The sequence below is a fragment of the Sorex araneus genome, chromosome 1 (assembly GCF_027595985.1).
Source record: "Sorex araneus isolate mSorAra2 chromosome 1, mSorAra2.pri, whole genome shotgun sequence".
NCBI lineage: Eukaryota > Metazoa > Chordata > Mammalia > Eulipotyphla > Soricidae > Sorex > Sorex araneus.
The window spans coordinates 374,321,006-374,338,838 of NC_073302.1; the positions used below are offsets into that span (position 1 = coordinate 374,321,006).

At 40.0% G+C, this 17,833-nt stretch overlaps 1 protein-coding gene across 1 annotated transcript in view; it reads right to left on the bottom strand.

Annotated features, from left to right (window-relative positions):
* Positions 1 to 3,971: 3,971 nt before the first annotated feature.
* Positions 3,972 to 17,833, bottom strand: part of TSPAN13 (tetraspanin 13) — a 35,501-nt gene continuing 21,639 nt past the window's right edge. The window contains exons 2-6 of the mRNA XM_004602233.2: positions 10,797 to 10,964; positions 9,895 to 9,975; positions 8,547 to 8,660; positions 7,096 to 7,209; positions 3,972 to 5,042 (exon numbers count right to left, since the gene is read on the bottom strand). Coding sequence (XP_004602290.1) covers positions 4,968 to 5,042; positions 7,096 to 7,209; positions 8,547 to 8,660; positions 9,895 to 9,975; positions 10,797 to 10,964 — 552 coding nt within the window. The 3' untranslated portion in view covers positions 3,972 to 4,967. The remainder of the gene's footprint in view (positions 5,043 to 7,095; positions 7,210 to 8,546; positions 8,661 to 9,894; positions 9,976 to 10,796; positions 10,965 to 17,833) is intronic.

The window sequence follows — 17,833 nt, forward strand, 5'->3', positions numbered from 1 at the left end:
GTGACCACCCAGCTGATGTCCCAGGGACCTTTTAGAAATGGGAAACACAGAGCTGCCTCCTGGCTGGGTTCCAACAGCCTTTATACTTCTGTCCTTGATCTCACCAAGTACACCTCCAAATCTCAAAAACTAGAGTTACATACATGACTATGTGATTGCTCTACTTATCACTAGTTTACATTTATACTTCCTGTCACTAAGTTGGGAAGGAAAAGAGCAACACCCAAGTTTAATCCCTCAGAGATTCCCACCATGGGCTAACCACAAAGATTTAGTCTCTGCACAAAGAAAAAACAGCAGACTAGAAAGGGGAAGACATGTTAAGGCCACCAATGAGTGAAAAGTAGTAACAGAAGGTTCTATCAGTACCAACCAGCTCTATAAACTCTTAGAGAATGACTTTAGTGACACCATCTTGAAGTTTGTTTACTGAACTTAAAGAAATGATGGTAGCCAGCAAAGCACAAGTATGAGAAAACTGCAAAGAGATGTGACAGAAATGAAGAAATGATACAAAGACATAATAGAAGGTTTGAACAGCAGAACAGACTCAGGAAAAGATTCATGAGTTCCAAGATGAGATACAAGAAACTGCTAAAGAACAAAAGATGGTGGAAAAAAGTCTGAAAAAGTGAACATTACAGCAGAGAACTATAGACTAAGTTAAGGATGAACAGTATAAAATCCATCAGAGTCCCTAAAGTATAGGAACTCAAGTTCAACGAAGAACCACTAAAGAATGATAGATAAGAATTTCCTTAGAGTTACCATTAGGCTTTCATAAAATTAAAAATATATTTATATATTTTGGGGGTCACACCTGGTGATGCACAGGGGCTACTGCTGCATTTGCACTCAGAAATTACCCCTGGCAGTGCTCAGGGGACCATATGGGATGCTGGAAATCGAACCTGGGTCGGCCGCGTGCAAGGGAAATGGCCTACTCGCTGTGCTATCGCTCCAGACCCTAAAAAAATATTTTTAAAGGAGGTGGGGAAACAGAGAGATAGCACAGTGGGGTTCAATTCTCATCATCCCATACTGTCTCCCAAGCCCTGTCAGGAATAATTCTAGAGTACACACACACACACACACACACACACACACACACACACACACACACGAATTTCCTGGAGTTAAGGAGTCCAGGCACAGAGATCCAAGTGGCCTACAAGGTCCTAGTGAAAAGAGTCAAAACAAACAAACAAAAACAACCCCTCCAACATATATATAATGGCAAAAGCCAAAGATAGCGACAGATACTGACGGTAGCAAGAACAAAAAAGGAATTTACTTACAAAGGAAAGCCCATTTAAAAATAAATATGTGAAAGGCAAGGCTGGGATTGGGAGAGGGTTCAGCGGGTAGAGTACTTGCTTTGCATGTATGAAACCTTGGATTCAGTACCCAGGACTGAATGGCCCCTGGAGCACTGCCAGGCCTGAAAAACAAGTCATGAGGCCCACAATACTATCCATCACTGACAAGCCCTGGAGTGGGCCTGGGTCTTCCAATTCACTGGGTGCATTTCCACATACCTCCAGGAAATGTCCTTCTGTAATGCTGGGGTGGGCCTGACAGGCTCATTAGCAACCATTTGGAACTGAGAGCAAATCTACCTAAGGACTTTTTCTCTGGGTGTTGTAATACCTGGTGGAATGGGAGCTGTTATCTCCACATCCAAACACAAAAATCACAGGAGACTCCTAGAATTGACTGGGTAATCTGTGGCCTTCATATCAGTGAGAGAGAAGAGAAAGTCCACACTTATCTGATAGAGTATGCTTCAGTACCTGAAAGTATCCCTTATCTTTCAGTGGCGTGTCATCAGTTATCACCCACTCTCATCATCCTAGTTTGGTGACCTTAAAAGATATGCTTTCCAGGACATGATCTGAAACTGGATTGACCCAAATAGGGTTACTGCAAGTAGAGCTCAAATTTAAACAATGGGTTAGTTCTCTTTGAAATAGCCCTTTCCATAATCCTTTGTATCAAGTAATCTTCCATAATCCTTTGTATTAAGTAATCTGCTAGAATATTTCAGAACCTTGCAGGGGCTTTCAAAAATATAACAAAGCAAGCAGAAAAAAAATATCAATACTTTAAAACGAAGACCGTTCAGGAATCTCATTTTCACGTCACTAACACCTCCTCTTACGACACCCGTGGGAACACTGTGAGTCTGCCAGGAGCTCAGATAAAATGGACAGGTGTAGGGAAAGAGCAGAAATTCCTCACTACCCCTCTGTGTTCTTCTCAGGCTTGCTAAACTATGAAACAAACAGCAGATTAAGAATAACAACAAAAATCCAGGTGATTTAAGAGTTAATGACAGGAATGGGTGTTCCATCATTATATGACTGAAACTCAAACATGAAACTTTTGTGACTGTAGCTCACAGTGACTAAAAAAAAAATTTAATTTGTAAAAAAAAAAGTTAATGACATAAGTATAGAGATTCTACAAGGATATAAATTATAAAGTAAGCAGGAGAAAATAAATGTATTTATAATGGGTCAAAGAATGGGATGGGGCCTGGGCCTGAGACTAGAAGGGACTTCACAGCCCTGTAATGGCATGTTTGCCCTGAATGGAGCTCAGATAGAAATGGCTCTTCTGGAAACAAAGCTAAATGTAGGTAATAAATCTGATTTTTCATTTCTGTTGGTAGGTAATACACTGTAGGTAGTGTAACACATGTATCTTCTAAAAGTGCAAGGCCTTGACTGCCCTCACCTTCAGAACAGCCCACATGAAATGCAATATTTTGGGCAAAATCCATCTGGAGTCAGTCAACATTTACTGGGTATCACCATATTACTGGTGCAGGGGATCAAACTTGAGGTCTCGTGCATGCAAGGCATGTTCTTCATTCTTTTGAGTGGGGGAGGCCTATCCTCAGTACACATGTTGATGTTAATTCACTTTTTTTTGTGCTCTCTCTCTTCGGTCAGGGCTTACTCCTGGCTGTGTGCTCACAAGTCACTTCTTCTGGTGATCAGGGGATCTTATGTGGCACATCCCCTGTGCAATCTCTCTAGCCTGCTAATCTCTCTTTTATTATAAGGAGTCTCAGTCAAGAACTCAAAAGAGTACATTGTTTTTCTTCCCTGCATCATGGAAATTGCACTAGAGGATTTCAGTTTTCAAGAAAATTACTCAGTCCTCCAGATACTTGTGGGTATAACATGGAAGTAATGTACCCCCAAAAAAAAAAATTCTCAAATTGTATAAACAATTTGCCATCTCTTGGGGTCTACAATGCATCAATATAAATACCAATAAAATACCATATTCCATAGAATGCAAGCAATCAATTTTTTTCAGTAAACAGGAAATAAGTTATTTGCTTATTTGTTTTGGGGGGCTACACCCAGCAGTTTTCAGGGCTTACTCTTGCTCTGTACCTATGGATTACTCCAGGCAGTGCTGGGGATCAAACCCAGGTTTGCCATGTACAAAGCAAGTGCCCTACCCACTGTACTGTCTCTCAACACCTACATTTTTTTTTTTTACTAAATAAATATGAAACACTTTTCTTTTTGAAAACATTTCTTAACACGAAGAAAATATTGAACACTAAATCATTTCAAGAATTTGGGGATGACTATCTATATATTAGCATTTATTTCTATAGCTTTATTTTCTAAAATAGTTTTAGTCGGCTCCAAGTTGATCATAGAAAAACCTAAAAAGAAAGCACTCCACTTTATTCTTCATCAAGTTTCCAATCCTTTTATTTCTTTTCCTTTGAATAGGGATCTTTCCAGTGGTGCTGGGGTATTCCCAGGGATCACTAACAGCGATGCTCAGGGGTCACAAGGCCACATCCAACATTTACTGGGTACCACCACTTGATGCTGGGGATAAAACTCAAGGTCTCGTGCATGCAAGGCATGTTCTTCATTCCTTTGAGCTATTTCCTAGACTCCAGCAATTTCGTTTAATTCAAGCAACCTTACACAAAGAAAGGCTCCATTCTTTAATTTTTAGCATAATATACAGAACCACAATACTATTTCAATTTCAAATTATGGGAAATCACATTCAAGTACATTAGATTTGACAAGTTGCTGTTACAATACTGAGAAATTTTTTGAAAAAGGTATTTAACAATTTATAAGATAATCAAATATCTTTTTGCTACATGGATCAATGCATTAATAACTTGTTTAAAAACACAGTCTTTTGAACTTCAAATTATTATAAAAGAATATCAAGATTACATAAACTTTCTGAATTTCTCAAACATTCCAGTTTGAAAGCTTGAAGGCAAACATTATGTACACCAGAACATTTCATGAATCCATTTCTCTTTTGAAATTATCTGGCAACTCAAAACTAAACCACACTTTTCCCAATGAAATAACTACTTCTAAACACATTAGTGTAATCATGAAAGTCTACTAGAGCTAAATTACCACTTTTAGTGGAACAACTTTTACCACAATGCATTTTTGCAAAGAAGATTTTTCAAATATTGGGAATCTGTATTTCCCTCATTGAACTTAACATAATAGATCTTATACTTTCTGGCTGTAAGGAACATCCACTTTCTTCTCTAGTAGGAACTATCTACACAACACAGTGCTACATACAATTAAGTATTCCAGAGAGATGTATAATTAGATTCACAAGGTGATTAACACGGTAGTGCCATACAAAGTTTTTCTGCAGGTAAAAATGCTAAGAAAGGCCACAGTGGACAGCGCCAGACACTGTGAATACAGTAGATTACAAGGTACTACTGAGGTTCAGAGAAGACCACAAGTTTCAAATTTTTTCAGCAATGAAAAAAAGAAAAACATTTAAAGAAAAAGAAACCTAACAGTAAAAATAGAATCCCGCTGTTGACAATGAAATTTTTTTCAGACACTGTTTCCTCAAACAGCCAAATTAGCTTTAACTTAAAGTTAGAGGAAGTGAACAAGATCAAGATATGAAATATTTTCCTTGTTTGCACATCAAAGGAAAGCACTAGGGTTTGCGCGAGGATCTTTCTGGTTCCTGTATCTGTATGTCAGCCAAACACCCAGGATCTGGAATGGAAGGAGAAAAAGGAAAATAAAATATCGGTTATTTCTGAGGAAGAATTTGAGCTAATAGATACACTTAGTTTTTCATCATCATTTTCTCTATTTTTTTCTTGGTGGTACTTGAAGGACCATATGGGATGCTGTGGATTGAACGCGGGTCTGCCCTGTGCAAGGCAAATGTCCAACCCTCAGTACTACATCTCCAGCCCCTGCTACAACTTTCTTTTCAGATTCTAAATCAATGATTTTTTTTTATGTTTTACATTTATTTTTAAGTACTATAAGTAGTTCAAGTCTTTCCATTTAACCTTTGTTAAGAAACCATCAGCTAAATTCATCCCTTCAAAATTCTGAGTTTTGAAAAAAACCCTTGCTTGACACTTCGAGTGAAATGAGAGAACTTACAAAAATTACTGTCCCCCAGATATAGAAAGATTGCACTCATTTGTGGAATATAAAGTAACAGAATGGGAGATTAACACCCAAGAACAGTAGAGATAAGGACCAGGAGGATTGTACCATGGCCTGGAAGCCAGCTTCACATGCTGGAGCGAAAGTCAGCTCAGATAGAGAAGGGAACACCAAGTAAAGTGTGCTAGGAGGGCCTGCTCGGGATGGGAGATGCATCTATAGACTATAGATTGAACATGATGGCCATTCAATACTTGCATTGCAGACCACAACACCCAAAAGGAGACAGAGAGTAAAAGTGAATGCACCTGCCACAGATGTGGTGGGGGTGGGGGTGGGGAGGGGGGAGATGGGAAGGAAACTAGGAACATAGGAACATGGTGGTGGAGAACAGGCACTGGTGGAGGGATGGATACTCAATCATTGTATGACTGAAACATAAGCATGAAAGTTTGTAAGTTTGCAACTGCCTCACAATGATTCATTAAAAAATAAAAAAAAAAAATTAAAAAAAGTACTGTCCCCAATATATCAGGCTAGATAAACTCTCTAGCTAGGTTCCAAAAGAAGACAGTACATAAAATATAGAACATGTTTACATGAAAGAAGACTTCAGAAACTGAAGATAAGGATTTTCTCTTAACTGTCCTCCCATCTTCTCTCCCTCTCTTCCTTCTCTCTTTGCAACACGGGGGTTAGGTCCACGGCCTCAGGCACAAAAGGCTGTATTTTATCACTGAGCTATATCCCTGGTCCCTGAGTTTATATATAGTTGTTATTTCAGGTCACACCCAGTAGTACATGGAATTACTCCTGGCTTGGTGACAAGGGATGACTCCTGGCAGGACTCAGGGCACCATGGTATGTCTGTAACCCAGGTCCTCCTTCAAACCCACATGAACTGCCCATGCTCCAACAACAATAAAAACCACCCATGTTACTTCTATAGATATATTCTCAAGAAAAATGGATAAAAGGATTAAAAAAAATCACATGCAAGGAAGACTATGAGATTATTATAATAACATACTGATGGCAGTGTTAAATGTCTAAGAGATTAAATAATCACACTGAACTTCAGATATATAAATACTATGGGGGCTGGAGCAATAGTACAGTGGGTAGGGCATTTGCCTTGCACTCGGCCAATCCGGGTTTGATTCCCAGCATCCCATATGGTCCTCCGAGCACCGCCAGGAGAAATTCCTGAGTGGAGCGCCAGGAGTAACCCCTGAGCATCACTGGGTGTGACCCAAAAAAGAAAAAAACAAACAGAAACAAACACTACGGATGTTTCTGAGTTTCTATTACTGATCTGCAGTCTCTTGCAAAAAAGCTCACTAAACAGTACTATATGTAATATTCACAACCTCATTTTACTGCATCATCATATACATTATAAATACAAAACATATAATATATATTTATATATGGTTATATAATTAAATACATTTACACAGTTAATACATGCCTATAATTAATTGTACAGTCTATTATGGATAGCCAATGTAAAATATTTTATATATATTTAATTATATACCATCTATACAAGATGCCATCCTAAGATAAAATATCATTCCTTCTTGTGATATAAAACAGGAATTCCTATGACAAGGGGATACACTGCCGTGATAGTTGCACTTACCTCTGTGAAGCTAAAGAAGAGGCCAATGCCACCAACAAATCTCAAAACTTCTCCAGCGTATTTTCCTATTATTGGAGCACATGGAGAGCACTGCTGGCTGCTTTTAAAACAACTCTGCATCAAATAGAGAAAACAAATGTCACTTCAAGGTACATTCATAAAGCAAAGATAAAAACTGCAGCCACATAGAAATTAGTCTTTGCTTGTCAGGGATGAGACCCACTGTGTCGGGCATGTATGGGTTCAAATCCTGGCAGCATAGAACAAAACACACTAACTTTCCATTCATTTCTTTTTCCCTGTGCCCCTGGTAATCTGAATCCAGAGATTCCCTCCCCTGGTCTGAATAATGCCATTTGAGAGTAGACAGGGTTTACGATCATGATGAGATGATCACTCCCATGTTGCACTAAAACTCTAGCAGAATGGAGAAATTCTCACGCTCACTTTGATGCTACTACATAATAAAATGATTCATAGAATTTGAGAGCCGCCTCTTGGAGCTGAGACATGCAAAAAGCAGGACTTCCCTCCTACAAGAAACTCACTTTTACCAACAACCAGTAAGCTCAAAGAAGACTCCTTAGCTGAAACTACAGCCCTGGTCAACATCTTGATTTCATCGTGGTGAGATCCTAAGCAGAGGATCCAGCAAAGTCGAAATCATACTCCTGATTCACAAAGACTGTGATAATGCACCATAAATGGGTGTTGCTTTAAGGTGCAAAATTGTGCAATTATGTGTTTTATAGCCAAGAATACTACAAAACTAATTGAGACCCATTATGCGGCAAGAATCCCACACACGAGGCCTCATGCTGGGACATCTACATCAGGGCTTAAAGACAGAGACAGCCATAGGCGTTTCCCCCAAATAGAGAGACAGATGAACTTTCTAGGGGAGTAAAGCTCCGAATTCACCTTTTCAGAGGGTAAGACTGAAACTGAGATCAGTTATCAGTCCAGGAACAACAAAATAATTCAGAGTCCTAAACAAGAGGGACATAAAGTAGTGATGGGGAAGTAGAATGAGGGTAGTTTTTTGTGGCCTCCATCAGGGGGTAGTTACTAGTGAAGAAACCCACTTCAGTACAGACTACTCTCATCTACCAAACCTGATGTGCTTCAAAGGCAAAGGAGTCCATATTCACATCTTTTGAATCTCTAACACTGATCTGATTCCCTATCACCAACACACACACACACACACACACTATTCTGACACAATTTTTGCAGGAATTCGATGAGGAGGAATTAGGGGCAAAGAACCAAAATCATTTTTTGGTCCAGAGCTATGTTCTGGAATATTTGAAAGATGTAGCTATTTGAGAACAAGTCAATGTGATAATAGAGCACATTGTCAATTAAAATAATAGTCAATTTCTTCCAGGTTCATCATCTCTCATTTGAAGATATATGTCTTCAAATAATATTTTATACTTTGTACTTACAGCCGGGCAGGTGTCATTCGGATTAAAACTTCGAAATCCGCAGCAGTTTAAGTTTCTCTGGAGATCATCTTGAGCACTTGCTGTATTGTTCCATCCAACCTCCAGAAGCTGACCCTAACAAATGTGTTTAACATGTACATTAAAATGTTTCACCCCAAATAAAACATATAATGTGGGAGCCGGCAACTTTTAGTAGTGAGTGTATTCTTTATAAGACATTACAACTTTTTTTTTTTTTGCTTTTTGGGTCACACCTGGCGATGCACAGGGGTTACTCCTGGCTCATGCACTCAGGAATTACTCCTGGTGGTGCTCAGGGGACCATATGGGATGCTGGGAATCAAACCCGGGTCGGCCACGTGCAAGGCAAACACCCTACCCGCTGTGCTATTGCTCCGTTACATTACAACTTTTGGAAGGAGGATATCTCATCTGCTATAAAAAATCAAGGTAGTGCTTTTAACCTAAAAAGGAAAACTCTACCAATTTTACCAACTCTTTTAAAAGAAACACTTGGTTCAAAGGCAGATTTCTGAGGGTAACAACAGTTCCATTATTCCAACAGAGAATCATATTGCTCCACAAATTAGAGTTTGAAAACAGTAATTTCTAGACTGAAGCCACAAATATTATGAAGCAAATGTTTCATTGTATGTTGGGGGTTGCAGGTTGGAGAGAGTTCTGCATGAAGGGGAGCTTGCCTTGCACACACCCAAAACAGGTTCAATTCTTGGCACCCCATAGAGTTCCCCAAGTACTACCAGGAGAGATCGTTGAGAACAGAGCTAGGAGTAAGCTCTGAGCACTGTCAGGTGTGGCCCCCAAACAAAAAGAAACAAAAAAGGCATTAAAAAGAAAAAAAGGACTGGGTGGGGTATCTTGCAGCAGCAGCACTTTTTACCAAGTGAAAGAAAAAATCTTAAAAGCATGGGTGGAATGTTATTTTCTGCCAAGGACCACTTGGATACTTATAACATCATCTGAGGGCCATACAAGACAGGCAGATGGACTGTGGGCAGCCAATGAGAAGTATATGTGTCGGACCAATCATGCACCAGGATCAGATTCCATCATTCTGAGCAGGTTTATGTGATCTTCAGGCCAGATGTTCTTCACATTTGATTTTAAAGGATACCCAAAATAACAACCCCTCATGGAAGCTTAGGATTTAAATCTGTCCACCCATGCAGTCGGAGCAGAAGAAATTATCTGTGTTGAATGACATGGCAACAGGAATATTTTATATTCCCATCATTTGTCACCTTCACATGTCATCACCCACCCACCCAAAACCAAATACACACATTCAAAGTGGTGTAATAAATAAAAGGAAAATGTTCTTGCTTACCTGTTGTTCCTCATTCAGAGCTAAACAAGCACACGATACAGAAAACTGAACAATAAATACAAGTAGGAGAATAATCATGTACTGAGAATTAAAGTTAAGGACACTCTTAAAATGACATAAAACAGTGGTGCTGGCAACATTAGAATGCACTAGGAAAATGAACCAGGAGAATAATAAATAGCACTTAGAGTTCCCAAAAAAGCAAGTGCAATTATTTTGATAATATACTCCTGTATATGTAGGTATACACTCCTACAGGAAAATGAGAATGTGAATTATTTAACAAAAAAACTGATCAATTATAAGTACATTAATAAAACTAAAAATTTTACATATACAAGACAGAAATTAAGCTTTCTTAATATTAAGTCTAAAAATAGTCACTCTTATATTATAAATCTAGTATTAATGACTCTTGGAAGGGGCCTGCATGTCATTCAATCAGTTCAGTGAAACTCTGAATTTATAATACAGAAATGGGGCTAAAGGGAACTCAGAGACTCATTCTTTGCAGCGTGGCAAGGATAGTGTGGGAATATATAAACCTACAACAGCTTCACTCTGTAAAAGTATTCCTGATGTTGGACTAGAACTTGCACACAACAGACCCTCATTCTACCCCCAGCATCCATTATGGTCCCCTGAGCACTGCCAGCAGTGATTCCTGAGGGCAGAGTCAGGAGCAAACCCTGAGCATGGTCTAGGCCCAAAGCAAAAACAAACAAATAAACAAACAAAAAATATTCCTGATGTTGGCTGAACAGACAACATAGAGCTGGCCTGGGCTGACAGAAAATTGTTCATTGTTTTTAGCTAGTTGTTCTGACCAAAAGTATAATCAATGACAATAACAAAGCCAACTGAGACAAAATTTCTGCATATTAAAAGAAAAAAAAAGATACAAAAAACAGCAACACTTGATGGTGCTTCACGGCCCCGATTAGCCCGACGAGTGCAATCAGGAACAGGAAGATGCCCACTGCGATGACCACGCCGACCACCCGGAGACTGGAAATCAGCCCGAAGCCAATGCCCCACGCGGCAATTCCAATCAGCAGCAGACTAACCAACTGCAAGAACAGAAAAGGCAGGCGTGGGGAGACACCGGGGAGAGAGGAAAAGGAAGACATTAGTTTATGCAATATCAAAACATTTGCTCAAAAGATCTTACAGGCCATGGTTAATGCTCAACTTTAGAGAACACCAGGTGACAGCACTGTTGCAGCAAGGCATTAGGCTCTTGTTAATACTTTTCCTATTTTCTTTTATTTGCATGTTCTTTTGGTGGTGCTGGGGTCAAACCCAGAGTCACACATGACAGACATATGTCTCTGAGGTCATCTGGTTAAGTTCAAGTAATGGCAGGTATGTTTTTAAGATGTTAGCAGCATACAAAACTTTCACTAGAGGCCAAAACATCTCAATCCAATATATTGGGCCCTTCACATAAAAATCATTTGCCTTTCCTTCAAAACCAAATTGTAAGGTTGTTCTCTTTGGTGCCTTCTTACTCCCCAAAGACTTCCTTCTCTGGGTAACCTCGATTCCTTGAATATGGTTCTACTGTTCTCTATCATATTCATTTGCTCTGAGCAAACTGGATGCAGCTTGACTGCTAATGTCCTACCTTTTCACCTACTGGCACCCAGACACTACCACAAAATCTAGCCACAGGGAATACTCAAAAGTTTCTCACAGAATTGTTGCTTTAAATGTCATTATTCTCTAAGAAATCAGATAGTTTCATAGTTTTAACATCTATCTGCATTCTATTCACTGAGAAACTATTAAAACTTTCAGTATGAAAGAGTGTTAACAGATTAGCTTCTGAGGGAAAATGACATTCTGAACAAGAAGAAATTATTTTATACTTGTGATGTATATGCCTATTGAACAAAACTAAGCAAAGAGGAAGAACTCATGGTTATTCCCTACAAAATTGCATTCATAAAATGCATTTTAAATATGCATACAAAAATAAATACCTGTCATATGCTATAAATAATATAATTACCTTTTTAAACTAACTGAATATCATATAAAAATAATTTACAGAAGATATGCAAACAGGGATGAGGGAGAGGAAAGTGCCTGCAGAGCACAATGAGAAAATATCCTCAAATCAATCCAGAATTAACCATTTCCTAGAGTAAGATGATAGTATAATTCCGTTTGGAGCAATTAACATATATGGAAAAGACTTTATAATATCATTTCAAGGGTCCAGAACATTGAAATACAAAATAAATGATCATTTACATGAATTTATTCTTATGTGCACTTTTTTTATATGAGAGCTTACTAGCCCCCAAATTTAAGAGTATTGGCATACAAAACTTCTTACACAATTACAGATACGTATAGCACTGCACTGTAGCACTGTTGTCCCGTTATTCATTGATTTGCTCAAGCAGGCACCAGTAACATCTCCTTTGTGAGACTTGTTGTTACTGTTGTTGGCATATTGAATATTCCAGGGGTAGCTTGCCAGGCTCTGCCATGTGGGTGGGATACTCTCAGTAGCTTGCCGGACTCCCCGAGAGGGATGGAGGAATCGAACCCAGGTTGGCCACATGCAAGGCAAATGCCCTACCCGCTGTGCTATCGCTCCAGTCCACAGAAACATATAAAATAGCTAAATAACAATAAGTGCAAAATCTCTTGGTATCTTTATCCATTTATTATAAAAAAGGAAAACTTGAGAGTGAATAAAACAATCTCGAGCATGACAGAATTAAGTTAGCTGGACTTGGACACTGCAGTTAGCATACACAGAACACTCTGGATTTGGGGGGGTCAAGTAAAAGGGAGAATATTCTAAGTGATACTGCCACCCAGAAATTCACCTAGTCCCTCTTGTTTTGTCAGTTCTTCCTTATCAACACATCTATGCTATGCATTTCTGTCTCTTGTTTTTCATCTCACAATCTCCTCACAACTTTAATTTGGGAGTGAGGAAGAAGTCCTTCACTCTCTCACAAGTGAATTTATTTCGGACTCTGTGGAATCCAAATATAGCACATTCTCTTTCACAAGACAGGAAGGGCAAAAAGCTTACCAGAGGTGTGAAAAGAAGGGTAAGGGGCAGGGGCAGGCATCAGCCGGTGAGGGAGAGGACTAAACCTCGTATCCTCACTGCATTGTGGAACTACACCAGTACAGATACCAGAAAATCTGAAATGCATGTGACTGGCTAGCAGATCGGAAATTCAAGCAGAATTCCTATGATGCAGTCTGGAGGCAGAATTTCTTGTGATTGAGCAGTCCTTGCTCTTGAAGTGCTCAACTCATCAGAGGAGTCCCTCCCAAGAAAATACAGAGTATGCTGAAACCCAAGTCTGTGGAGTGTGGATATTAACCACATCTGAAGAAAACCTTGACAGCAACAACTCAGAGGCTGTTTTACTGGCTACCTAGGTGCTGTATTTTAACCAAGTTGTTCCATAAGATGAACCATTACATTGCCAACTTCAAGTCCACCTTCAAATAGGTACCATGCCTATTTTCTAAGCCAATTAAATTCAGAGATATAGTTATCACTCTATCTTTATTTGGTTCTTAAGATGAAAAGCAAGAATAATTCCAAGATGAGAAGCAGGAATAATATGATGCAAAAAAAATAATAATAATAATCCTAATCATATAGCTTTAAATACTCCCTTTAAGTATCACAGTCTTAGGATATTAATGAGATTCTTACAAGTTAAAATCAACAAAACATGGAAACTACCAAGCACCTTTTGTTAGAGACCAGACTTCCCTTCTAGAACAAAGGTTGTTGAACTTTCTTTGCAAAGGGTGAGATATCTGCCATCTGGCTTTGTTTGTGTTTCACATGGTCTCTGTTACAACTATTCACTTCTGCCCTTACAACATGAAAACAACAAAGGCTAATGCACAAAAGAATAGAATTCCACTAATTCTATCCACTAATGTGTCTTACTGATATGGAATATTTACTGATATTGACAATAGTTCCAGTAACATCATTTACCAATACTAAAGTTTACATTCACACGGTTTTCTGTGTATAGCAAAAAAAAAAAAAAAAAAAAAATTCTTCCATTGATTTTTTTTTCAAACCACTTAAAACACATAAGACCAACCTGAGCCCTCAAGGCTTACGGACCCTTCCTCTGGGAAGTCAGTGTAGGAGATGATGAAAAAAATTAAACTGGACAAATAATGGACATAGTAGAGATCTATACTAGGTGGGTCAGAGTACAGAATAACAACCTTTCAAATCTAGGTCAACAGAATAGGCCAGAGATTGCAGATAAACAGTAAAGGAGCACGGGCCAGAGGAATAGTCCAGCAGGAAGGTCGCTTGCCTTGCGTGCAGCCAACTCAGGTTCTATCCCCAGCAACCCAGACGGTCCCCAAGTCCAGCAGGAGTGGTCTCTGTGCACCACTGGATGTGGCCCCCAAACAAAAACAAAACAAAAAACAATGGGGGGGGGGTAGGTAAAGGCAAGAAATGTTAACTAAATTAAGAATCTGAAAGGAGTAGCTTGTCGTGGATTACCAGGTCTAAACACAGGCATCCTTACATGGAGGGGTAGAAGGGACAGAGAAAGCAGCAACACGGCAGAGGCAAGACTGAAGCAGCCACAAGCCAAAGAATTTCAGCAGCCACCAAGACAGAAAAAGTAAGGAACACATTTTCCCCTAGGGCCAACGAAGATAGCACCAACCCCAGAAACTGACACTAAACAAGTGACACATCGGGGATAAATCAGGAGTTTCTGTTGCATAAAGTTGCCTGATCTCTTCCCACCACACAGCAGGAGGAAGCATTCAGGTATCCTTGTCAGCACCCTCCCCCCAAAACTAGATTTTCTCTTAATAGAAGCAGTTTTTCAGCAAAAGTGTTTTTAAAAGTATTTTTAAAAGGTTCACCCCAGTTGTCAATGCGTATAGTCTCACTAATTATGAGCCACTTCTTTCCTCTGAGTAATTTCTGTAACTCTCAGAATTTCTATAAAATCATTTCTACAACAAAGGGATGTGGAAGGAACTTTATCATTTCAAAAAGATATCCCAACTCTGACACTGGGCATTATTGCTATTACTGAAAACATTTATATAGAGCATTCTGCTGTTTTTTCTCCCAGAATAGGGAAAGAAAAGGGCCACGTCTATCTACCAACCTATTATGGGAGATGTTCCTTTTTCTTTCTTGCTTTCTTGATTTCCTCTTCCTTTCTCTTTCTTTCCCCCTGGCCCCCTTCTACCATTTCCTTCCTGGGTCCCCCATCCTACTGGTCGGCCCCTTAGAATATCCTGGGGGCCCCACACAAGGCAGCCCTCATCAAGAGCTGCTGACCTAGCCTATTCCTCAGCAAGCTCACCGACAGTGCCCCCAGCATAACTCCGCTCTATCCCATTATAACTACTTGGCATCCCTGCTGAAACACACTGCAGTGATTGTATATTGCTTTTCATGGTGATTTTTAGAAACTGCCACAGGCTTACTGTGACTTAAAACAGCACCCATGCATGCATGCATACATGACCTTGCAATTCTGGCACACAGATGTGCTGCCTGGGCCTGAGCAGGCCCACATGACACACAGTAAGGCAGCATACTTGCAGAATCTGTGAGAAAGCCCGACTCTCCCTCTGTTCCACCTTCCAACAGCCTTCTTCGGCCCTGCCTCAAAGCAGGTCCTCCCCCTTCAGAGCAAGCTGCTGACTGTTTCGAGATCTCTCAGACCGAAACATGCTTCCTAAGCTCATCTCATGTGTCTGACACGCCTGCAACCCTCTTATAAGGACCTTATAGGTCAGAGGTTCCCAAAACTTACTTGGCCTAATTGCTCCCAAGTATCTACCACTTTGCCAGCTCTAGCAAATTGATGAGCAATGGGATGACAGTGATACAGTGACACAGTGATCTACCACTTTTGGGAAACAAACAGAAAGTGTCATCTCAGTTGCCTACGGTCATTTCAGCATGGGGGTGGTGTGTAACACCCAGTGGGGAAACACCGGAGCATCCCTAAAAAAAAAAAAAAAACTTCTGAAATATCTTCCCATTTAACACATAAGCAAATTTTCCGAGTCTCCTCTAATATGCAAGATGACAGCTCACACAGGTTCCGAGGATAGTATATCTGGCGTTGCAAGGTTATTATTGTCAGTCACCAGAGAAGTATGGGCAATGGAATTATTTTAAGTTCCTTTCTTCTGCAAATGCATTTAAGCATTTTTTCCCCAAGTATTGCAACAACTGCATTTAAGTACAGTTCTTAAATACATCAAAGCACAGAAAATTTAAGAGAAAAGTCCATGGATAGGAAAGGAAGAGAAGTCAAAGTGGAAAGAAACTGGAAACTGGCAGTTGGCTGCGGAGACCATGCTGAGGAGGTAGAAGGATGCAGGCAGCACCAGATCCTTTCCTAGCTAGGACCTCAGAAAACTAGTAACTATATTTTCACTACAAAGCATGATGAAACATCCACACCACCACAGCCAACAGCAAACATCATCTTAGTCTCATCAAAAAAAAAAAAAAAAAAGAAAGCTTTGTGTGCTAGAGAGAGAGCACAGCAAGTATTTGCCTTACACAGAGCTGACCGGGGTTTGATCCCAGGCACCCATGTGGTCCTCTAAGCTGCCAGGGGTGATCCCTGAGCATAGAGCCAGGAGAAGCACTGTAGCACTGTCATTCCGTTGTTCATCAATTTGCTTGAGTGGGCACCAGTAACATCTCCATTGTGAGACTTGTTACTATTTTTGACATTGAATACGCCACGGGTAGCTTTCCAGGCTCTGCTGTGCAGGCTGGATACTCTCAGTAGCTTGCTAGGCTCTCTGATGAGATGAAGGAATCGAACCCAGTTCAGCCACGTGCAAGACAAACGCCTTACCCACTGTGCTAAGTGGCCCCCAAAACATTAAACAAAACAAAGCAAAATAAAAGCCAACTTCCTTCCTTTGGGGCCCTGAACAATAGTATATAGGGTAGGGTGTTTGCCTGTGGCTGATCCAGTTTCAATCACCAGCATCCCATAAAATCCCCCATATCTGCCAGGAGTGATCCCAGAGTGCAGTCAGGAGTAAACCCTGTGCATCACTGGGTGTAGCCCAGAAAGTAAAAAAACAAAAAAGCCTGTGTAAATGAGGGGGCCTGGGTGCCAACCATGGCTATGATGAAATCTCAGCACGTATCTCTCAAGCTTAGGCTTTGGAAACCTTCAGGTCAAGTAATTCAGACAAAAGTTATCACAGGTAGTGGGATAGCATTTGGGAGATGAAAACGTAATCCAAGATGACTCAGAATAAAACTCATTATGAAACAGCCCTCACATCATTCCTCCAGTAAAAATTAAAATCTCTGGGGCAGGCATGTGGCACAAGAGTAGAGCACATATTTGTGAGGCCTGGGTTTGATTTGATTACTGGCACCACCATAAAGAAATTAACCGTATTTGGGGGTCTGTTTGTTTTGCTTTGGGGCCACATCCAGTGATGCACAGGGGTTATTCCTGGTTCTGCATTCAGGAATTACTCCTGGTGGTGCTCAGGGGACCATACAGGATGCCAGGAATTGAGCCTGAGTCCACCTTGTGCAAGGCAAACACGCTAGTTGCTGTACTATATCTCAGGCCCCCTAAACCATGTATTTTTTTAATTTAATGCATTTTATTTTATTATATTGAATCACTGTGAAAAAAAATACAAAGCTTTCAGGTTTAAGTCTCAGTCATATAATGATTGAACCCCCATCCCTTCACCAGTGCACATGTTCCACCACCAAGAACCCCAATATACCCCCTCCCACCCAGCCCCCACCTAAGTAGTTAATGATCTTCATTTTATTCTCTCTATACTTTGAATACATTCAATATTTCAATAGAGAACTCACTATTATTGTTTGGAATTTTCCCCCAACTATCAGGCCTGCTGAAAAGGCATCATTTAATAATTTCTTTTC